This window comes from Eretmochelys imbricata, chromosome 15 (assembly GCF_965152235.1).
Source record: "Eretmochelys imbricata isolate rEreImb1 chromosome 15, rEreImb1.hap1, whole genome shotgun sequence".
NCBI lineage: Eukaryota > Metazoa > Chordata > Testudines > Cheloniidae > Eretmochelys > Eretmochelys imbricata.
Genome location: NC_135586.1, coordinates 26171172 through 26195677, shown reverse-complemented (window position 1 = coordinate 26195677; position 24506 = coordinate 26171172). Strand labels below are relative to the sequence as shown.

At 40.1% G+C, this 24506-nt stretch overlaps 1 protein-coding gene across 4 annotated transcripts in view; it reads left to right on the top strand.

The window, feature by feature from the left end:
* The first annotated feature begins 5983 nt into the window (after positions 1–5983).
* Positions 5984–24506, top strand: part of IFT81 (intraflagellar transport 81) — a 59615-nt gene continuing 41092 nt past the window's right edge. For 2 of the 4 annotated variants that reach the window (XM_077834842.1, XM_077834839.1), the window contains exons 1-7: positions 5984–6247; positions 7092–7195; positions 8048–8228; positions 12106–12195; positions 13401–13466; positions 13786–13896; positions 15242–15326. In XM_077834842.1, coding sequence (XP_077690968.1) covers positions 6104–6247; positions 7092–7195; positions 8048–8228; positions 12106–12195; positions 13401–13466; positions 13786–13896; positions 15242–15326 — 781 coding nt within the window. In that variant the 5' untranslated portion in view covers positions 5984–6103. Of the gene's footprint in view, positions 6248–7091; positions 7196–8047; positions 8229–12105; positions 12196–13400; positions 13467–13785; positions 13897–15241; positions 15327–17188; positions 17325–20237; positions 20336–24506 lie in introns of those variants that run through there. The other 2 variants (XM_077834840.1, XM_077834841.1) reach the window with 2 other exon arrangements.

The following is a 24506-nucleotide window of genomic DNA, read 5'->3' as shown; positions in this document are numbered from 1 at the left end:
ATTAGGGGCCTGGTCCCACAGCCTGAAGTCAATAGAGTTTTTCAGTAAACTTCTATGGAAGCAGGAGCAGAGTTGAAATCCAGCAACAGCCTCTCATTTACTCTAGCCCAAGCTAGGAAGCCTTAAAGAATGCATTGGGCCTGAGAGAAAGAAGATGGGAGAGTGAGCTGTATTATCCACCTGTTTCTCCTTCAGGCCTCCAGAGCACCTAGAACTGCCCAGTGCAGCTCACAGTCTGTGCTCAACAGCACCATCTCCAAATGCCACTACAGTTCATCTGTTCTGTTTCTTTATGATCCCACTGGCAGAAGATTGCATGGGGTAAAGACATGAGAACAGGAAGGAGAAGAAGGATCTGCTATCTAACCAGGGTTTGTCACTGGCTTGTTGTATGGTCTTATTAATAGATTCCAAGGCCAGAAGGGATCATTGTGATCATCTAGTCTGACCTCCTGTATAACATAGGCCATAGAACTTCCCCAAAATAATTCCCAGAGTAGACCTTTTAGCAAAACATCCACTCTTGATATAAAAATTGTCAATGTTGAAGAATGCACCCTTGTAGAATCTTGGTCAACTCACTTTCCCTCTCAGTGCTTCCTGTTCCTCCTCTGTAAAATGGGGGTTATGATACATATGCACCTGCCAGGGATTCATCGTTAACGGTTATGAAATGGGTTGCTTGATATCAGTCCAGTTCCCAGGGGACAGGTATCCACATCAGGGGGCCCACAAAATACACTAGCTGGCTCCATTGTTAGTATTCTCAGCAGAGGCCAAAGATTGTAGGCATCATAAAGACTCTTCTTTGCATATGTACAATGTGCCTCAGGTGGCACATGACCAGGATTAATCACTGAAGACTGATCTCTCTCTGTTCCCTGCAGGTACAGTTAGACAGGCACAGGAGAGGAACAGTAGAAGTAGGCTACTTAAGCTGTTTCTGCCTGGGCTGTTTATAGTTCTCAACCCAGCCCCTCTCATCAACACCAAATTCACAGGACATTTTTAGAAATAAATTAAGAAGTTCCAGAGCCAGCAGAGGCTGATGACTGTGCTTTGCAGGGTGACACCCTTATTCTCCAAGAGAGGGCAGTGCTACCTCAACACAGGCCAAAATATCACCATAGGACAGCGTCCCAGTCAGGGATTCACTGTACAACAGTCCAAATTCACTGAAGCAACTTTGCATTGCTCTGATCTACCTACAAAGGCTAGTAGGACACACCTGAGTATACCCCAGAGGTTTGAAAACATTGGGCTAAATGCAAAAATGAGTCTAAAGGAGACTATGCTAGTGAAGCGTACACCTTGTTCTGGCTCCATTAAGGACTTGATTCTTTGTTGCCTTGAACCTTGCATAGTCATTTGTACCAGTGTAAAGTGGGTGTGATACGCTACCAAATTAGAATGTTAATGCTGTATGCCCACTCTGCACTGGTGTGAATGACCATGTAAAGTGCAGGGCAGTGGTCAAACAGGCCCTCAGTATGTGATTACACCAGATCAGACTCATAAGTAAGGCTCAGAGGGCCAATTTCCCTCTCTCCCTGTTGCTGTGTGAAAGACCCACATCAGAACCAAAGACACAAGTACACAAAATAAACAAACTCATTAAGATAGACAGAGGCATTGTTTTCTCTAATCTTTTTCAGTTTATAGTCACCTCAGGTTACATGTGACAGCAGCAGGCACAAGAAATCCTCAAAGTGCGATTTTAAGTTGGCAGAGTTTCTTGAAAATTGATTTACAATTCCCTACCACACAGGGACAAATTAGCACCTGGGGTAAGCAGGTACTTGTTCATAAAATCATAGAATCACAGTGGACATTGCCTGTGCCAGCACTGATTTTGTCCTGGGGTGCTGTGGTTTATAGTATACTATGCTGAGAAAATCAGCAGCATATCAACAAACTTTGAAAAGTGTGATACAAAATAATAGCACAAAATAACACAGATTGGGATGGATCAAAGCAAGACCTGTGATACATCTAGGTACTTGAAAAGCCATACTGTAGAAATGGATTTTAATATAACCCAGTCAGATTTAAGTGCCCATTCCCTGATTTATAACAAAAAGGAAAAACAACAGGACTTGGATTCCATCTGGGACAAAGACTTGCTCTTCAGAGTGTCTTCTTTTCTTCCTAAGCACACTCACATTAACTTCTTCCATCCAGTTGGGATCTGACCTTAGCAGCCAGGCCAGATACATTCATTTCCTTGCCCACGGATGCTTCCATATAAGGTGATCTCTCTTTTGCTGTTGAGCATGATTTCTATTTGCTCAGGTTCCTTTCCACTCTGATTTGCTGGCTTTCATGGTTGAGCTCCCCTCACAGATTCACAAGGCAGTCATACATGCAGTAGTGTCTGTAAGGGAGAGTAGGGCTGTGACACTTTATATGGCACTCAAACCAACTCCTTCTTTACCTGAATACTCTTCATCCTCTTGATAAAAATGAATGGGACTGATTCTGTGCTGGGCCTCCTGACAGACACAGCCCAAGGGGTGATGGCAAACCTGGCTTTAAGCCACCTTTGTGTTGCCTTGATTTTGGGCCACTGTGGGGGGCTGAAATAGTCTGTGCTGTAAGGTAAAAGAACCTCAGCAGCAGCCTCCTTGTGGCTGTACCACATCCCAGAATCCTCATAGCTCTGAATGCAACAGGCACATCCCCTCATTGGGACTGGCAAAGGGGGACTTATGTCGCCTCTATGCTGCTCCAGCATGGGGAATTCTCCCCTGGTCCTTTGTGGCCCCTATATACCCCCAGAACAGCTCGTAGGGGCCAGAATTGGCACTAATAGCTCCATAGGAAGACACTCTCCCCCTGTGTAGTACAAATACTCTAAACACTCAGTTGAGGAAAAGAGAGCTTAAAAAATTTTAGGAAAACATGTGAAAGGAAAGTGAATCTCTTCCAGTAACTAGTAAATAAACAGGATTACTAAACTCAGTATAAAGACTACTAGTAGGAAAGGAACATGATCTAGTTTTTAAAAGGGCAAAACAAAAGGAAGTATTTTTTCACACAATGCACAGTCAAGCTGTGGAACTCTTTGCCAGAGGATGTTGTGAAGGCCAAGACTATAACAGCATTCAAAAAAGAACTAGATAAGTTCATGGAGGATAGGTCCATCAATAGCTATTAGCCAGGGATGGTGTCCCTAGCCTCTGTTTGCCAGAAGCTGGGAATGGGTGAGAGGGGATGGATCACTTGATGATTACCTGTTCTGTTCATTCCCTCTGAAGCACCTGGCATTGGTCACTATCAGAAGACAGGATACTGGGCTAGATGGACCATTGGTCTGACCCAATCTGGCTATTCTTATGAAATCTATGCACTAGTCTTTTCAGGATTGAGATATTATACAGGTATAAATCAAGAGTATCTCCTTTTCTGTTAATAGAGTCACACTAGAATGAGATAAGAATTAAGCTCTCCATCTTGGAAACAGAAAACACAGCTCACATACAGCATATCAGAAAATAAAATAAGACATACAAAGTTAAATTCTTTACATTTGCAAATCAATTTACACACCCTGATTCTGAAAAAGAATAAACATTAGAAGGGGATGATTAACAGATTGCAAGCTATTTATTTTTGAATACAACTGGAATCATTTTGGAATTCCAGAGATGATAAAATTGCAAAGACTGGTATATGCACCCACTTGCCTGAAATGGGTTACACGGTTATTTTCTCCAACGTGATTCATATCTATTTGTTAGCAATTATGGACAGTCAGATACTTGGGTAATCAGGTCCAAATTAAAAAGAAAACCAAAACAAATGTTCTCATTTCCTCATTTTACTCCTTTGTCAAATGAGAGAATTTCTTGGGCCTACAGGCTTAATTCAATAATTCTCCTAAAGCAATTTGTTACCTCCTGATGAAAAGGGCTCAATGGGAGACCGAGTTACTAATAAGCCCCAGCAGAAATGAGGACTGACTGTGGTGAAAGGAAAGGTGCTGGAAGCAACCCTAGAGCTCCCCTGGATGAAGCCCACTTCTGGCCAGGTCAGAGGCAGCCCAGCTGGTGATACACACTACAAAGTGGGCAGCTCACGCCCGTGTGCCAGGTGGAGTCACAGCTAGGGGAGCGCCCAGGCAGGGTTACCAATGGGGGGGCCCACTCCGGCTCCACCTTTACACCGGCTGCCACATCAGCTGCAATTCGCGCCTCCCCCTGCCCCTGCGGGGGAAGCAGAGAGATCACTGCCTCAAGCTGCGCATGCGCCTCTCCTGCCCAGCTTGGAGGGCAATGGCCCGTTCCTGTGCGCCAGCCGTCATATACGCCACGTGACCGGAAGTAAGGGTTCCACTCTGCCCTAGCAACCGTTACCAAGGGCTTGGTAACTAGGAGAAAAACTCTTGGGGAGAAGGAGAAGGAGGAGGGGGGAACGACAACGGGTAGCTGGGGCAGGAGGTCAGGTAACGGGAGCCGGGGTGAGGGGGTGGGGCCTTGCGGGGAGCAGCGCCGAGGTCCCTAGCGGCCGGCTCCGGGGGCTTTGGGATAGATGCAGCGGTCCCAGCCGTCCCGGTTGTAGGGAGTAACACGGGGAGGCCCGGGCAGCCATGGGGGCGTGTCCTGCTCTGGAGAAGGATCTAGGGGCCCCCTGGCATCCCGGAGGTCGGTCTCTGTTGCAAGGAAGAATACAGAGGTTCCCGGCAGCCAGTGGGATCAGGTCCCTCTGTGAGAATTGATATGGGGTCCCCCAGGTCCCCAAAGGAATCGGTCCCTGCTGAGGGTCCCCATCAGTCTCACTGTACAGAGTGATGAGACACCCCCCCTCGGCACTCAGAGGGGAGGGTCCCTGCTTTGGGGAGGATATGGGGTCCTCTGTCACCCATAGGGATCCGTCCCTGCTTTGGGGAGGATATGGGGGGAGGGATAGCTCAGTGGTTTGAGCATTGGCCTGCTAAACCCAGGGTTGTGAGTTCAATCCTTGAGGGGGCCATTTAGGGATCTGGGGCAAAAATTGGGGATTGGGCCCTGCTTTGAGCAGGGCGTTGGACTAGATGACCTCCTGAGGTCCCTTCCAACCCTGATATTCTATGATTCTATTCTGTGGGGTCCTCTGGAATGTATCGGGCTTGTTCCTTGCTGTGCGGGGAGGATCTGGGATTCCCTTGGCACCCGTAGGGGTCAGTCCCTGCTGTGGGGGAGGCTATGGGGTCCCCTGATACCTATAGAGGTCTCTGCTACAGGGAGTGATACCCTATGCAGTAATTGCAGCCAGGCTGAAATGACCCACAAGGGCTTCTTGAGCCCATGAACTACTTTTTGCTAGTAAATACAAATGTTTCAATGTACATTTCTTTCTGTGGTCTAAACTAAAACGTTAGGTCAACCCAGCTAGGTCATTCAGGAGTGTGAAAAATCCACACTGCTGAATGACTAGTTAAATCAACATAACCCCCCACGTAGACAGTTGTAGGTGGATTGAAAAATTCTACCATCAACAGTTACCCCCTCTCGGTGAGGTGGATTAGCTATCCCCATGGGAGAACTCCTCCTACTGGTGTAGGTAATGTCTACACCAGTGTTTCCCAAACTTTTTTGGCCACGGAACACTTTTTAGCCTGTTACGGAACACTTATAATATTATTTTGTAGTCATTTGGTTTTCAAATAAAAAATTGCATGATTTATGCTCAAATATATTTTATTTTATAAAACAAAGCAAAAATACAAATTTAAAATAACTTGAACTAACAATTTCTAACTGGAAAGCATTTATAAAGTAGTACAAAAATCAAGTGCAAGAGTCAAAATTAAATTCTAGATTCTTTTGTGGAACACCTATTCACATCGTGTGGAACACCAGTGTTCCGCGGAACACAGTTTAGAAAACACTGGTCTACACTGAAGTGCTACAGTTTCAAATGTAGACAAGCCCTCATGGTAAAAGGCAATGCACTAGGCAGGGTTTGCAGGCTTCCTGTCTTGCAGCATCCCCCTCTCCCCCCAGCTCTATGCATCCGTCACAAGAGTTTTATGGCATACAGAGGTTCACAGATTTCATTACATCTGTTCTACTGAGTGGATTTTTCCCCCTCCCGCTCTCTCTTTTGTTTTCAGGACCCAATTATGAGTGATCAAATCAAATCAATTGTTGAGAAGCTCAATAAGGAGCCTTTTAAGAAGAACTATAATTTAATCACATTTGACTCACTGGAGTCAATGCAGCTATTGCAGCTTCTCAATGATGTTCTGGGGGAGATTGACCCAAAGGTAAGGATGGAGTTTAAACATGGGCATTAGAAGGCTTGCTCTCAAGAGTGGTGGAAGCAGAAATCATGCAGAAAATCTCCATTTGCAGCTAATTTTGTATATTTTATGGCATATGTTTGCTTTACATATGTAGATTGTTCTAGTCTTCGAGAGTTAAATGTGCACGTCCAGAAGAGAATCCTTTCTATCTAGTTATTTTTTGGCAAACTAGAAAATGCTGGAGACCAGCCATCTTAAATTGCTGATTAGGAATCAGAATGTGAATCTTGATCTTATTCTTACATTTCTTTCATCTAAAGGACAAAATTCTGGCTGGCCATTGGTCACATGTACAGGGTGGGAAGTGATCAGAAAGTGAACTCTGGGATGCAACTTTTACCCTTGTGCCCCACAAAGCAAAGGAGCTGACAGTCCACAATCCATCCTCGGGTTCTATGAGTGCTGACCTATGGAGGGGAATAGGTTTTTAGATCAGAAGGTGTGGGCCATATATCTGAGTAATGATCTTGCCCACAATGTAATCGTGGCCGCTATGCACCCTGTCTTATCAGGATTACTGCTACTCTTGGCAGAAGTAATCTGTATGACTGGCAGACTGTGGGCCCATGGCCAGCCAGAATACGGGTCTGAAATAAAGTTGCCTAAGCACACACATGGGGAAAGAGTCCAAAGGGAATCAGAATTTGGCTCTTAGAGTGGTGTTCTGTATGTGACACCTCACTTATGTCAGTCACATGTTATAATATATCATATAATGGGTGGATCAAGTCCCTTCCTTTAGATCTGCGAGGCTAACAATTTGACCTATGCATGGTAATACAGTATTTGTTTTTTTGCTTTTCAGCATGTTGTTGACATTAGAGAGGAGATGCCAGAGCAAACAGCTAAACGAATGTTGAGCCTTCTTGGTATCCTTAAATACAAACCTCCAGGAAGTATTACTGACCTGTAAGTATCAACTTGTTTATAGATAATGGCAAAATAAGTCTTTTAATTGCAGACCAATATTGAAATGATCTACTCTATGTAAAAATATTGTTTGTCTTCAGATTTTATAATTTGTTACCCGTAAGTCTGTCTTATTAATTGTTCTGCCATTGCCAATATCCTTTTCCTCGTTCAAAGAGAAAATGATACATTTGTACCAAATTCTTTCATTTTCAGACTCATTCATCAATATATCTCTATTTATAAGTTATTGTTTTGTTCTACTGTTTAAATAGTATGTAGAAACTGATTGTTCCACTTAATATGCAGATGTTCTGAAAATATTTCTTCCATTAACCCCTAGGAGATGTACAGTGTATGGCACACTTAGCTTGTGGTAATAAAAAATTCAAGGGTTTGGGAGTTGCGTCTCAATCCTGTCCTTGTTGGTTTGCTCCACTGTTGTGCTACCTTCGCTTTTGTATCTTGTGATATTCAATAGGTTAGCCAGTAGAGGGTGCTGTATGACTAGTAGGGTCATCACCTTCCCTTAGAGACCAGGCACATTGGTCTGTACTGCACTCATCCTGTACCACTTTGTAGGCTGGTAATCCAGGCCATTTTGAGATCTTCTAGTTTTCTGGAGGATACCTCAGAAACACAAGATCCATTGCTGCAGTCTTTGTTCACTGACTTCTGTGGGAATTCTGACTGCATAAGGGCGGCAGAATCAGGCCCGTGGTCAGCAAACTGGCAGCAACATTAGGGAAAAGCATTAGCAGGTGGGGGAGGGAATCATAAAAATTGCTAATAGTGTTTGTTCCAAAGCAGTGTTCTTTATTTGGAGACTTACTGTTTTTTATTATTATTTAGGAGTACATTCCGCCAGGGTTTAGTTATTGGAAGCAAACCTGTGATTCATCCTGTCTTACACTGGCTCCTTCAACGGACTAATGAACTCAAGAAAAGAGCCTATCTGGCACGTTTCTTAATTAAACTTGAAGTGCCAGCTGAGTTTCTTCAGGATGATACTATGGCTGACACCAACAAACAGGTAGTGTTTCAGATGAATTTGCTACCCAGCTATTATTTTAAATTAATAAAATAGGTAAAAGGAAGGGCAAAGGGATGGTTTAGGGGATTATTGCTTGGGCAGACTAAGAAAAAATGTGTTTTTAAAAGTGTGTTAGCTACACCTTTTAAGTAAGTGGTGTTCAAAACCATGTTAACACCTAATGTAGACAGGGTTTAACGCTTTTAAAAAACCACCACCAAGTGTTTAATATCTGAGCTAACATACATTTTTCCTATTCTAGACAAGGCCATGGAGTTTTTCACTGTAGGTAACTCATTGTAATCTGTCCCCAGACATTAGTGACTGCATGCCATTGTCTTCTGATTGCTTTTTGATTACTCAAGTAAAATTCATTGGTGGTCTATTCAATTTCTAGCAGACAGATATCTATGTCCTTTGGATAAACAAAGGACTTCCGTTGCCAATGCTGACATTCCAGCATTTTTTTGTGAACCTTAAATGTGGATCTTAAGTAATTAAACTGGGTGGGTCTGAAATTTAAAGCCAATGAAATGTAATTAAGATGTGTGTTCAGATTTAAATATTCTGAGCTACATGGTTAGTTAATTTCTATGCAGTATTTTTAGTGCATTTCATTAGTCATTCATAAAATCAATATTATGGAATGTTTGTAACAAGTAGCACTAAATACTTGTTATGCATCACGAAAGCTGTATAGCTGCATGGAGGTTTGGACAACCTCCCCCCGCTCTTTTTTTTTGTAACCATTGTCAATCTCTGATTTAATAACTTAAAAATAACTAAACAGAAGCAGCAGTTAGAAAAAGGAATGTAGATTGTATATTTGTTCAGTATGTGGAAGTCCTAATTTGTATAAATATCCAACTCTCTTATTCCCATTACGTAAATAGTGTGCCTTTTTGGGATTAGAATAATATAACTATATTATTAAACTAATACTGTACAGCAGTGGTTCCCAAACTTGTTCCGCCGTTTGTGCAGGGAAAGCCCCTGGCAGGCCGGGCCGGTTTGTTTACCTGCCGCGTTTGTAGGTTTGGTTGATCGCGGCTCCCAGTGGCCATGGTTCGCTGCTCCAGGCCAATGGGAGCTGCTGGAAGCGGCGGGGAGCTACTTCTTTTGCCGCCGCTTCCAGCAGCTCCCATTGGCCTGGAGCAGCGAACCGCGGCCACTGGGAGCCGTGATCGGCCGAATGTGCGGATGCGGCAGGTAAACGAATCGGCCCGGCCCGCCAGGGGCTTTTCCTGCACAGGCGGTGGAACAAGTTTGGGAACCACTGCTGTACTGACTAGTTCAAAATAGAAGCTGGAATAATATACCAGCTTTTATGCAATTTGACATTACCATGTGAGAGTATTTAAATGCTGATGAAGTTAATCAAGTTTCACTGACTGTATCTGGCTATGCAAATGTACAACGTATTTTAGGGGTAGACATCAACAATTCACATATGACTTCTTGGAAGTAGCATAGCTAATGCAGGTTTCTTTGGTACATGGGGTACTTTGATTACTTGTATTTTTCCAATTACTTAAGCAGATGACTTGAAGAAATTACCAGTTTCCAGGCCATGCTGTCATCTGGGAATCAAATTGGCTGTAGTTTATATTAAATAACCAAGAAAACATAGACCTAAATCTCTGTGGCCAATCTTTGATGAACTTTCCCCCATGGCATTGATAGTCATGGCATCACTGAACCTATAAGCTTTCTTGGGTTGCTTGTGTGTTTCTCCTGTTGCATGTGCTGTGTGTACTCCTTCTCCAGCTGCCACTGACAGATCCATCCAGTCAAACTGGCCAACCATACTCTTGTTATGGTCCAACATACTATACTGGGCCTTCACTCAAGTGTATCCCCCATTCATGAAATACTGAGTCTTTCCCATGTGGATACTATTGGCTTTAAGCCTCCCAACCCATAAGCTACTGGAAGATGGATCATCTGAGTGCAGCCTCTTCCCTGGATTGTGGAAAGAGGAATATGTCAAGCCACAGAAGAAAGCCAAAGAAAATACCAGCTATGCACACTTCTCCATGAGTACGTAACTATACAGTGTCTCTGGATCCCAAATGAAGAAGGATAATAGAAAATAGAAATGGAAAAGCCCTTCCAGATAATCTGATCATCCACAGATGCCAATGCAAGATTGTTGTTTACAGTATACTTTTCTAGGGCTTTGGCCAGTTTTGTTTTAAATGTCCCAAGCTCTGGACTTCCAGCACTTCCCTTGGGAAACTGTTCCACAAGCTAACTGATCTTTGTGTATAAAAGCTTTCATTATCATCATCATCCATTTTTCTTTTATTATTATTTTTTATCATTTATACTGCTGTAGTGCCTAAAGGCCACAATTTCACCCCACTTCTCCACAGCTTGTCTACACAGGATGTAACTGCATAGTAAGCCAGGGTGTGAATCTATAGCGCAGCAGTTGGCCACACAGTAATGTCTTAGATGGACAGTGCCACAGTGTACTAAAAGTTCTGTAGTGCACTTTGAAATAATCCCGTTTCAGTCAGCACTACATCAAAGCACACTATGGAACTTTTAGTGTGCAGTAGTAGTGTCCACTGTAGATTACTTCATGATAAGCCATGTATTAATGTCCCATATAGACAAGCCCTTAGTCATGTTTCTACTCCCACCTCTTTATAAATTATTCCTTGTCATCATTGATGCATACATCTTATCGTGTCTCCCTCTCTATATGTCACTTAGCCACGCTATATGTATTTCATCTTTTACTGTTTTCTTGTAAATCAGTCCCTCAAGCCCTTAATCGTTTTGTTGTTGTTCTCTGAATTCCTTCCACTTTGTCAGTATGTGTCTGATATTGAAGTGCCCAGAACACAAAGTAGTATTCCAGTTGCTATCTCAGCAGAGTTATTTTGAAAAGAAAAATCACTTCACTGCTTTGTGAAATGATACTTTTCCCATATTGTGTTGAACATTCATATCTAATTTGCTCTTGCAAGGGAATAAGAGAGCACTTGCAGGTCAGTTTTTAGATTTCTCCATTTTATTTAATGTCTGTGTTTCTGTGGGCATTATCTTTCCTTGGATGTTAGTTTGCATTTTTCCAAATTTAATGTAATTTTATTTCCTACCTATATTTCTAAACTCTCTAGGTCTTCTGGTATTATTTCTCTACCTGCGCTTACTTGAACATTGACTCTCAGTTTAGGATCACTGGTGGGAACACAATGGCTTAGAAGTAGCATGCGGTATACTATCTTCTATCAAATCTATTGTAGTATTTAAACTGCCCCACTCACCATAGCATCTAGCACATTGGACTCAATTCTGCAAGGGCTAAGCACTCTGGCCCCAATTACAGTCTATGGGACTACTCACATGCTTAAGTGCTTTGTTGGAGTGACGCCGGAGTGGTCAGTACCTTGCATGCTCAAGAAACTTGTGAAACTTGTATTTGCATTCTCAGATCAAGATTTTCCTCTCTGGGCTGTTAGGGTTACACAGGAAGTGTACTCAGACCTAGGGAGAGCCATATACCAACCAACCAATGACTCTTACTGGGGACATACATGGATTAACTCCCAGTGGAGCCAAGCAAGTCTTCCTTAGAACTATGCTGGCTGCAATATGTGTCACTGAGAAAAGCATTAAAGCAGGGGAGAAATTGTGGGGTTCATGAGGGCACCCTCAAATAAAAGGTTCACTGCAATGGTGTAATAAACGTGAATGTCTACTTTATATGTTGACTATTTTTCAGATGAGAAAACAGCTAAATGACCATGTGTTCACAGTGCTGATCTTTGTGCACATATGGTATTAATAAAAAGCAATGTAGTTATTTGCAACCTATTAGATACAGTGCTGGCTTTGAAGTTTTTCTTTCCCTTGTGTTTTGTAGTATGAAGATCTGATAGAAGCCTTTAAAAACCTGCATAAGGAATGTGAGCAGCTCAAGACTTCTGGCTTCTCCACTGCAGAAATAAGACGGGTAAAAACAAAGCAAAACCCAAAAGAAACCATAGATCTGCAACATTTTAGTCCAGATTTTATCTTAAATCTGTTTGTTTCATTTTCATCAGTTCCATGGGCCCCCTGCAGTGCTTAGTGTATACAGGTCAGCGCTAATAGATACTGCAACTTTGTTCTGCTTAGCTGGACTAGTTCTCTGCTGACAAAGGAAGAACGAGACCTAAGGTCACGCTCAGAACTGTGTCTTCTGGAGCGCATTGTGAAGCAGTGCTGCCAAGACACAGGACTGGCCTCAATAATAAGATTTTCCAATATTAATACTGCATTTCCCTCTGAACACACATTGTCCATAAAACCTCTTTCTTTAGTAATGTAGGGTAACATTTTCAGACGGTGACTTAGGAGTCAATTGAAAGCAACAGAAATGTTGAAAAGTAAACTCAATTATAGAAGTTATTTCAGTTATGAGAACCTAGGTGGTGTTGTTATTAAATAAGGGTATTTTCATAAAGACCCTAATGGAGCAAAGCATGTAAGCACACACCTAACTTTTCAGAGGGACTGCTCACATGCTTAAAATTAAGCATATGTTTAAGTGCTATGCTGGATTGTGGCCTAAATATATAGTGCCTGTTTCTCCTCTCACATCATTGTAAAACAATGGAGAGACATCACTGTAAAGAAGGGTAAGTGAGAACAGTAATCAGACCCATGGTTTATAAACAGAGTATCTCTTTAAATGTAATTTCACTGGAAAAATGGCAGAATGCAGCTCTCTTATGTAACTGAATGCAAAACTGGAATTCAAACATCTATCTGCATAGAAGTGGACATGACAGCAGCTTTTAAGGGCGTACATGTTACAGGATCAAATTTGGAATTGTCTTAATGGTTTTGTTTTTTCCTAATCATCAAAGAAATCCATGTGCTCACATTTTAAATGGGCACAGTAATTACATGGTGAATGCTATGCAGTCATCTAGCCTGTTCTACATAAAGATTGTGAGGGTTGGAGTGATAAGACGAAAGAGAGAGCGGGACTAGAGCCTTGGATGATCAGACCATGAATCAATGAAGATGCAAGTGTATCAGTATGTAAAAGGACAGATTCCGATTTTGCTTACTCCACGTTTACATGACTGTAACAGAATCTGGCCCAACTCCTATATTATAATATAATATTGTAAGTACATTAGAATTTTGTTTATTTTTGCTGCTTTGTAGGATATCACTGCAATGGAAGAGGAGAAAGATCAGCTCATCAAGAGAGTGGAGCGTCTTAAGAAGAGGGTAATGAGAGAAGTAACATTGTAACATTTCAGTGTCACAGTCCTTGGCTTGCAACTCTGATTTAGGAATGCAAACAAGGATTAAGATGAACATGCTGTATGTCTGAGGAAGGAATTGAATAACTAATTGACAGAAAGGGAATCTCCCTCGGCGATAGTCCAAAGTTTTTAAGGACCTTGAATCCAGTGCCTTACTGTCATCTCTAAGTAGCAATATATATGGAAAGGAAGTGCTAAGTGGCTTTGTGAGACATATGATCACACTAATTTATTTCTCAACTATCTGACAGTAATGTGCACTATTTATCCATGTGCTGTAGGTGGAGACGGTGCAAAACCATCAACGAATGCTTGAAATAGCAAGACAGCTTCGAGTAGAGAAAGAGAGAGAAGAATCTTTAGCCCAGCAGAAACAAGAACAAAAGAATCAGGTATCCATGTAAAAGCAAATCTGTTAAACATAAGGAAATAGATGTTTGGCTTTATTTGGGGATGAGCCCTCGGTAGTTTTTTAAAAGAGTAACACTGAAGATGATATTAGGTGACCGTGTGTATATCCTCCCCCAGGAAATTAAAACCTATTTTTAACAGGAATATTTTAGTAAATTTCTATACTAGGGGTTTGATTCAGCAGGGTGCTGAGCACCTTTCAAGTGTTTGGCAGTCTTAACTGCCGCTGACATCAAAGCCACTTAAGAACTCTGTGCTCTGTGGCATATTACTGTATTTCTGAGAGACAGAGGATTGAAATTATTGTAGTGAGCAAATATTGATTTGATGTGGTTTGTACATATATGTGTTTCCATTAAGATTTAAGATGGGAAATAGCAGAAACAAACACAATGACATTGCACTACCCTGTTTTGTGGGATGTGGATTTAAGAGTAACCTTACGATTTTGTCTTTCCAAATTGAAAATCATGTGTGTCATAGATATAACTTGCTTGATTGGAAGTGGTTGGTATCAGAATGGCTGGACTTTGCTTCCAGGTCACACTGACAAAACAAGACTTTTTAAACAGAAGCCCAGTGCTGTCTGATGGCATTGTTTGTTATACCAGCTAGCCAACTTTTGACGACTAGTGTGAACTGGCAAAATGTACTGAAAGAAAAAGTCAAAGATTTTAGTATTGCAGGCTTCATTTGTGTTTGGCGCTTGTGCAGAAGTTGTTGGACTCCTTTTCAGCTGCTGAGTCCTAGCTTGACATCTGGGTTAGACCACAAGTGAAATGAACTTGATGTTCAACTAGTTTCACTTCTTAGTGGATATTTGTCCAAATCACAAAAATACTATTCAAGCAGGTGCTGTTTAGCATCAAACTTGGCAGTGTCTTCTCAAACTTGGCTCAATATTATAGCAGGTTGCTGCGAGAACTCATCCGCATTGCCGAAGTACTGTAAGGATACTTCTCCAGTACCTCCCTTAGCGCTCCCTGATCCTAGTTACTGCTTTTTGTCCTTACCTTCATGAATACTAGCATTTTTTATTTTTAAAAAATTATTAAATGAGTTTGTGCCATAAAGAAAAAATCACTCAGATGTAGCTCAAGAAGTATATATTCTTTAATTCTAAAATGCAACAAATAAAACTAAACTAATTGTTGAAGCATTTGTTTTTGCATTGTAAGAACATACTACTTTTGTCTTGTGGAACAGATGTTCTCCAGGTGCAAACTGTTACCATTTTTTGTATTTTGAGCATCTTGTTGATATCATGTTTCATTGTTGCATTCCAAAAGAATACATATATTAACAGAGTCAATTGTCTTTTTTAAGCTGTTCCATGCAGAGCAGAGGCTGCAAAGAGTACAGCTCCAGCTGAAAGATATGCAACATGCAGTTGTGGATTCAAAGCCTGAAAGTGAGTAATAATCCATAAATGTTGCTTTTTATTTCCCGTGGTGTTAGAAGCAGGCAGAATCAAAGTTGCATGGTAATGATTTATTATCTTAAAGTGCCAGAAAGGAACTTCAGAAAAGACAAAGAAAGAAACAGTCTGTACAGTGAAGAGCTTACAATCTGAAATTTGGTCAGCCCTGGCACAAGAAGGAATGAGGGAGACAAATAGTAGAGAGTGAGGAGGGAGGGGTTAGAGTGATAGCAACGCAAGTGTCTGAGTTTAGGCGTGTACATGCTTTTGTGGCTTAATTAATTTTTTTTAATGTTTAAAGAATAAAATATTCAATATTAATGATTATATACTAGAAGGAGAGATGACTGGAATTAAAAATGACCAGTGTTGTAAAAGTAGATGGATTTAATACTGGGTTTTTTAAGCAGGAAGATTTTATGTATATCATGTCTGTGACTGGGGAAGAGAATATATAAAATACTGACTTTTTCAGAAATGAGCATGTACATGTAACATTGTGATAAGTACAGACTTCTTTTCCATAATTCCCTTCATTTGGCAAAATAGTTGGCTGAAAAAAACCTTTGAAACATTTTTATAGCTGGTAGAGCAGATTAGCACTGCAGTTTCTATGAAACTTGAAATAAAGTCAATTCCCAGTTATACTTACGTCCCAGTGCACAAATTGCATGGGGTGCTCTGTTCTTTCTATGTAACTGTTGCCCATATAGTTTTATAGGACTAGATTCTGTCACCCTTACTCATCACATGGAGTATGTCTGAATCTATGAATAGCCCCACTGAAATCCGTGGGATTAGTCACAGACTAAGGTTTTACTCCAATGTGAGTAAGATTATAAAACTCCTCCCATTGTAAAACCATGTAGAGGCAAGATATATGCATGGCTAATTCTGTCTCCTAAAGCAATCGTATGATACTTAAGTTTCTAACTACTAAGTCATTTTAAGGAAAAAGTAAGTACCAGTGTCCAGTGGTTGGAGCACAAAAGTGAGGTTCAAATCAAGGTTCTCTTCTCATCTATGTGTCTGACATGTGATCTTGGGCAAAACACTTCTCAGTGTCTTGGTTTCCTCTTCTATAGTATGCAGATGATGTTCATAGGATTCGTTAGAGGCTTAATATATTAATGTTTATACAATCACTGAGGGTGAAATTCACTGCTGTATAGAGGGTTAGCACAAGACTTAAGTGGATCATAAACCTTGAGTTGACCCTTTTCCCAGGATGAGTTTCATCCTGGGTAGTTAGGATGGAAGGTGCTGTATTAGTGCAAATTACTATTATAATGATATTAGCCATGAAAAGGTATGGCCTGGATCGTGCCACTGTTCCCGGACTTCTGCTTCCTGTAAAGCCCTATTAGATTATTGGAGATCTGCAGACACTCAGAGTTCCACCCACGTAACAGAATCGGGGCTGTGTTTGTGTGTGTTTAGATTTGTGTGTTGCCAAATAAAGTGTTGGCCTTCCCCTTCTGGTACTTTAAATGGTCTAATAGCAGCACATAGATGAATCAGCTGGTTCAAATTCTAGGACACCAAATCCGCTCTCAAAAAGTAGGGCATCTAGTTTTCAGCAGATCGCATTGTTTATCTTAAAATGTACAGTCTCCTTTACCAAGTGTTCTTACTAATTGTAATTGTTCATAGTTGCCCAGTCAGCTGCCAAGGTGATAGAAATCTCAGATTGATCACAGAATTTACAAAACAGGATGTATGAAGGAGGTCTAATTCACATACTGTTAAAATAAATGAATACAGGTTCAGTTTTTATGTTGTGTAATGAACCGAATGAGAAGACTAATGCCCTCATTTCTAACTTTTAACTCTTTTAAAAAAATTCCTCCTAGAAATACACAGTGGAGAAGATAATATTTGCACACTTATGGCATGAGGGCTGATGAAGCAGCGATTTGCAAACTTCTTTCTTTTCTTTTCTTTTTTTTTTAACCTGGTTGATGGCTGCAAGAAAACTGCACAAATGGGGTAGGAATCAGGTCTTAAAATGGTGATATACAAAATTATGAAGAAATTGAAGAATTTAATTCTGTATGGCTGAAAAAAGAAAAATGGGGATGCAGCATCAGCATGTCAACTTCAAATGGAACCAAACAGGGATCTGAATTGCATGCTTTTCTCAAAAGAAATATGTAGGGCTTTTGTAACCATTCCATTTTCTCAGTAGTGGTACTCAGCTGCCAGAGATGTAGCCATACCAAAGCTAAGTCAGCATTTCTGCACCAGTTCCAAGTTTTTTTTATTATTATTATTTTTAGTCCAATGGAAACTTTATGGGTTAGTTTTATCTTCGCTTACAGAAGCAAAGGCAGGATAGTAAAAAAAAAGTCAGTAAACTTGTCATTTTGTCACTGAGATAAAAACACAGATGAGATTAATATATTGAGATATCTCATCTTCTGCCTTGCTTGCAAAAGAGAACCAAGTGTTTAGAGATCCTGGGCTAAATCCTGGCATCCTTACTTAAGTAAAGACCCTGTTGAAGTTTTGACTGAGTAAAGGCTCCAGGATTTGGCTTTCTGATTGTAACTAGCATTGGGGAGAAGCAAAGGTACTGCTCTCCAGAGCAATTATAACATTGCCAATATGGTTTACAAAAATTAAGTTAGATGACATAAGTGTATTAAGTAGGGTTCAGTTTATTGCTTTGTTGGTCTGTAGTTGGAGCTATTATATCTCTTAAATGTTTTGCTGCAGCTCTTTTAGTCAGGATGTCTATTCCTACCACTTCAAATCTATGTTAGTGTAGAGGCTGTCTGAAAGCAATGGAGACTCACTGAAGGTTTGGTATTTTCTCCCCTAAAATCATTCTCCTCAGTTTTCAATCTGTATCAGATTCTTTCACTTCTGACACAAGAAGGAAAATCTGTTTAGTGAGTGTATTGCTCTTCAGTGAGTGCTTAATTGGGAGCATTCTGTCTGTCTTTCTAATACATATTACTGTGATCTGATTTTGAATTCTTTTTCTCCATGGTTACATCAACACTTCGAGCTGGGGCTGTAATTCCCAGCTGGAGGAGACATACTTACGCTAGCTCTCATCAAGATAGTGTGCTGAAAATAGTGTGTTTCACCATGGCAGCATGAGCAGTGGGATGGGCTAGCTGCCCTGAGAACATGTGTAGGGTCTCAGGTGGGCAGCTAGCCTGTCCCACCACGTGCATTACCATGGCTACACTCTATTTTTAGTGAATTAGCTCAATGAGAGTTACACCAGTATGTCCCCTCCAACTGGAAATTATACCCCCCAGCTTGAAGGGTACACATACCTCATGTTATGAACTAAAATTAAGTTAATTTTAAGAAAAGCTTATGAACATGGAACTAGGTCACTATTTCTTATTGTGTCAATGTGCAATTAGTATCGGTGTGCTTTAGCCTTGCCAGGAAAATATTACAACTAATTGTTACTAGAGGTTTTATTCTTCTAGAAGTGTAGCTCAGGTAAGTGATTTAAAAGATGTATTGTACCATGAAAAATGGTTGACCATTGTACTAGTCTATATAGGTTTTCTGTTAAGTGTTTTGAAGTGACTGTTCTCCTTGGTTTCACTATGGCACCCCATCCCGGTTTCATTAAGTTCAGCATTTCTTAATAGTTTGCTTAACTGTGGAGGCAGTTGTTGCTGCTGTTAGTACTAAAGTAGGTGGCATGAATTTGCAGTTTCTAATTTTTTGCCCAGGATATGACATAGTATTTTTGTTGACAGTGGTCAGTAGCAGAGGGTTTGGAAAATCTAACTCATGCTTTCTCAGCAAGATTGCCCTCAATTTGCTTTGAATATCTCTGCTGGCACAAACACAAATTGTTAATGCCAAGAAGGGAACTGAATTACATAAATTCTTGGTTCTTGTCCACTATAGAGAACACTATTGTTCATTTCATTGGCACGGATACCGGGATGTGGATGACTAGCTGTAAAATATTGATTAAAATAATATATTAAGATGACTATCGTTGATAAGCGGTAAAATTGGTACACTTGGTCAAATTAATAAATAGTAATAGGATCAGAGGGATAGCCACTTTAAAATACCAGTAAAAGAGGAATTACTTCATATAAACTGTATCTGATATTTAACCTTACTCTGTACATATGATGAAAGAGAAGCATAAGATGCCCTTATTAAAATACATTACATTTAATTTAAAAAGATAATTAAAAAATTATTTGTAACCTATGTCATTATAAATGCACTGTATTTGGTTCACTGAAGTTTCTTCCTTTAAATTCTTAGGGACGAATTCTTCCCACAGATCCTCATGTTCAACTCCCACTGAAGTCAAAGTTGTGTATCGTAGGGTAGACTCTTGCTCATAATTAAAAAAGAAGAGTTAATTTTAAAAAAGAAATCAGATCACTGTTGCATATTGGAGTTTGTTTCTCAGAGGTTTCATGAAAGAGCTCATTGATCTGGTGTTGACAAATAAGCCATATTTTAATGGGTTTCTCATACACTTGCATTGAAATCAGGTTGGTGTCCCCAAATCCCTAACATTTGGATGAGGGATATTTTTTTTTCACATTACTTTTAAATAAAAAGTGAAATTAAAGAGGAAAGGTGACAATAAAGATAGATTCAGGTTCTTATCCAGGTCTCTGCTTCAATCCTGAGTCAGTGGTTTCTCTGGCAGTTGGGATGTGGGATAAAGACAGTCCTCTCCCAGGGTTTACTCTAATAGCAGAACAGCACCACAGCTTTTGTAGGACCTGATTCAAAAAGCCTAGTGAAATTGGTGGAAAGTCTTTTGTTGACTTCAGTGGGCGTTAGATCACAACCACAGAACACAGCTCTGTAGTGGGCATGGAGCACCCAACTCTCCGCATGTAGTAGAGCCGTACCAGTCCTGCTGCATTTCATGTGATATGTGGCTGTGGAGGCAGATGGAGGATTTGCTCCTGATACCTTAAACTCATTGGAATCTGATTCTTCTCCTGTTGAACTCAATGACAAAATTCCCATTGACTTCAGCTGAGGTAAGATTGGACCATCAATTAAAGAAATTATTAGTTAAAAGCTGAAACTCCTGTCCTTAATGTGACCCATTGTGCTTAGACAGTTCATAGATGTCTCTGACAGTGATGTGATCTAGCACATATACAGTATGTGTTGCAATACAGAGGCATAATAAGATTACAATAGCTTAATCCTTAATTTTTCACTGCTTTGTTTTTGGGTTTTAATTAAGAACGTTTGGGCCAGATTTTCAGCCTTGGCCTGTTTCTTTGTGCCCATTTTTGCAGGTACAGATTATTGATTGACTTTTGCATATGCAAAAGAGAGTGCAGAAACCAGAAAAAAGACTGAGACTGATTGAAAAATAGCCCTTAAAATTAAAGTATGTCCTTTGTGTATTTTTATTATTTATTATAGAGGAGCTGGTAGCTTATATTTAGGTTGCTTACCACTTTCTGTAATGAAAGATTCTAGCATACTTTTTTGAGAAGCTCTTGTTGGCAGCAGGCCTTTCAGTGAGTAGAAAGCCCTTGAGCCCGAGAAGAGCCTTTTCTTTAGCAAACCTGAATAGAATTTAATGGGCCAAAGTTTACAATCCTACAATGGGGAAAGAACACTACACTAGTTAGAAAAACAATCTGGGTGAAAAGGGAAGTGAAAGAAGCTATAAAAAAATTAAATATATATATCAAATAGAAAAAAGGGGCAGTTGTTAGCAATGAATATCAATTTATAAGATAGGAATTGTAGAAAATTGATATAGGAAGTAAAGGAACAGAAGAAGACATCAGTGGTCAACAGAATTAAGGACAGTAAGGAGTTTTTAAAGTATATTAGAAACAAAAGGAATCTGAACAACGATATTTGTCCAATACCAGATGGAAATGGTAAAATTGTCAATAATTCAGAAAAGGCAGATGTGTTCAATAAATATTTCTGTTCTATATTTGAGAAAAAGCCAGATGGTGTCATCATGTCATATGATGATTAAATACTTTCCATTCCAAGAGCAACTCAGAAGGATGTTAAACAGCAGCCACTAAAGTTAAATATTTTTAAATAGCAGTTCCAAATAACTTGCACCCAAGTGTTTTAAAAGAACTGGTTGAGTAGCTCTTTGGACTGTTAATGTTGATTGTCATTAAGTTTTGAAATATTGGACAAGTTCCCAAGGGCTGGACGAAGGTAAAATTGTACCAATATTTAAAGTAAGTAAACAAGATGACCCAAGTAACAATAGGCCTGTCAGCCTGATGTGGATCCCAAGCAAAACAAATACAGGACTCGATTAGTATAGAAGTAAAGTAATATAACTAGTGCTAATCAACATGTGTATATGAAAGTGGATCTTGTAAAACTAACTTAATTTTTTTTATGATATTACAAGTTTAGTTGATAAAAGTAATAACATTTGAGTAATATACTAAGACTTCTGTAAGTTGTTTGACTTGCTAGCACACAACATTTTAAGAAACTGGAATGTTATAAATTCTACATGGCACATTTAAATGGATTTAAAAACTGGATAAATTTTAGCTCTCAACGTGTAATTATAAAAAGAGATTAATCATTGAGCAGGTGTGTTTGTAGTGATGTCCGACAGGAGTTGGGTCCTGGCCCTATGGCTTGTACCATTTTTATCAACGACCTAGAGGAAAACATCAAATCATCACTGATAAAGTTTGCAGATGACACAAAGCTTGGGGGCAGTGGTAAAAAAGAAAGAGGACAGGTCACTGATACAGAGCTGTCTGGATCACACAGCAAGCTGGGCCAAGCAACCAGTATGAGTTTCAATACAACCAAATGTAAAGTCATACATCTAGGAACAACGAATGTAAGCCATACATACAGGATGGGAATCTCCATCCTGGGAAACAGTGACTGGTACAAAGTCTTGGGGGGCCATAATGGATAATCCATGAGCTAAACATGAGCTCCCAATGCAATACTGTGGCCAAAAGCGTTAACAAGATCCTTGGATGTTTAAACACAGGATTATTGTGTGGGAGTAGAGAGGTTATATTACATCTGTATTTAGCACTGGTATGATTACTACTGGATTATTATGTCCAGTTCTGATGTCCAGAAGTCAAGAAAGATGTTGAAAAAATGGAGAGTGTTCAGAGAAGAGTCATGAGAATGATTGGTAAACATGCCTTATAGTGAGAGGCTCTAGGGGTTCAATCTGTTTGGCTTATCAAAGAGAAGGTTAAGGGGTGACTTGATCACAGTCTATAGGTACCTAAATGGGAACAGAAGTTTTGATAATTGATGGCTCTTCAATCTAGCAGACAAAGGTATAACAATTTCCAATGTCTGGAAGCTGAAGCTAGACAAATTCATACTGGAAATACGGAGTAAATTTTTAACTGTGAGGGTAATTAACCATTAGAACAATTTACCAAGTGCTGTGGTGGATTCTCCATCACTGGAAATTTTAAAATCAAGATTGAATGTTTTTCTAAAAGGTATGTTCTAGTTCAAACAGGAATTAAGGCAGAGAAGTCTTATGGCCAGTTTTGTGTAGGAGGTCATACTATATGATCACAATGGTTCCTTTTGGCCTTATAATCTATGAGATACAAGCTCTTGAAATTGTCATTTGCATTGCTCAGGAAATTTTTTGCAGCATGCAGCAAATAACTCAGGCCCATACCACTGCCAAAGCAACAGTCGTATGCACTGTACTGAGAACGCTTAGGGAGACAACCTCTCAAGGATGAGGAAAGAGAGCCAGAGCAGCTCCCCGATAACCCTCTTGGACCTAGCGCATGGCCCCAGTAGGCCATCCTCCCTTTGGGGATAACAGTTGTTTCCTGCTGCCAGCTAATACAGTTAGTTCTGAAGCTGAAGCTGTGCTGCAGTGATGAAGGTTCAGAGTACAAATCTTCCACTGATGCATGCTGAGGGGCAACATTACCATTGCACATAGTAAAATTTGGTTTTACCTTTTTCCTTTTAAAAAACCCTCAAAGAAACAGAACATTACAAACCAAAAACCTATGTTAAAAAGATATTACTGTGTTATTTTGCTAACTTAAGCACTCAAAAATTAGGAAATGTCACAACCTTAATTTGGCCCTTTTGCGCGCATTCATTATGATAGTCTTTCATTACATAGATATATACTGTTTTCTTCCACGGGATGCCTGCTTCATTCAATGCCTAGTATGGGTGGTGGTCAGGAAATGAATTAGGGCTGTGTAATGGAAGTGTCTATAGCATCCATACCTGACGTGCGATAGAAATTGGAAGTGGTGAAGAGAAAAAGATGGTGACTGCAGGAAGAGAAGGGATGATCTTATGGTTAAGGCATGTGAATTCTACACAGGAGAAGTCAGTTCTAGATCTGCTTACGTCATGGTCTTCCTATGTGATGTTGAGCAAGTCACTTAAACCAACATTTTGTCAGGAGGCCACTAACTGTATGTTCCTCATTTTTTTTTATCAGATCGGTTAATGTTGCAAATGTTTATGGTACAGATTTGCACAATTAGCAGCTTGGAAAGAACTAAGAGCCTGAGAGCTGAGGCAAGTCTGAATTTATGTTCATTAATAGAATCAGGGCAAGAAAGTTGCCTAATTCCTGCATAATGGAGCAAGCACTAAGTAACTCTTTGCCCACCCCTTTTCTGTAATAAAATAATCTGAATGGAAAACATTAGGAATTGCTGTTAATAGCTTTTCACATGTAAATATGTGGTTGGCAGAAATCTCAGCTAAAATAACCTTTGGGCACTGAGCCAAACTTACTGTACAGCTTGTTTAGAGAGAGAGAAAGTCAGAGTCGAAAAAATTAAAAATGAGATTTTGATGTATGTAATGGAAAGATTTAAAGTACACTTGCTTCTCTGCCTTCTAGCCTGGGAATTTGAAAAAAGCATGATTCATTGTCAAACACTGTTTTAAAAAGTTACAGTTAAACTGCAGAAATAGCATTTAGGTAGCTACTTCCCCATATGTCTAATCCCACAGAGAGTAAAATATTCCAAAATTATTTGTGAAGGAAACTGAGTAGGTTAGTCATCAGTGTTTGCACTTTCCTATCAAGTTGTCAAGTTTTGACTTGTTTCACTGCTTTACTGTACCTTCAGGAGCATTCGAGGTATAAGGAGCAATCAAAATTTAATAGCTTGGTACTGGCTATCAGCTTGTTGGAGAAATAAACCCAAATACCAGCAGGTTCAA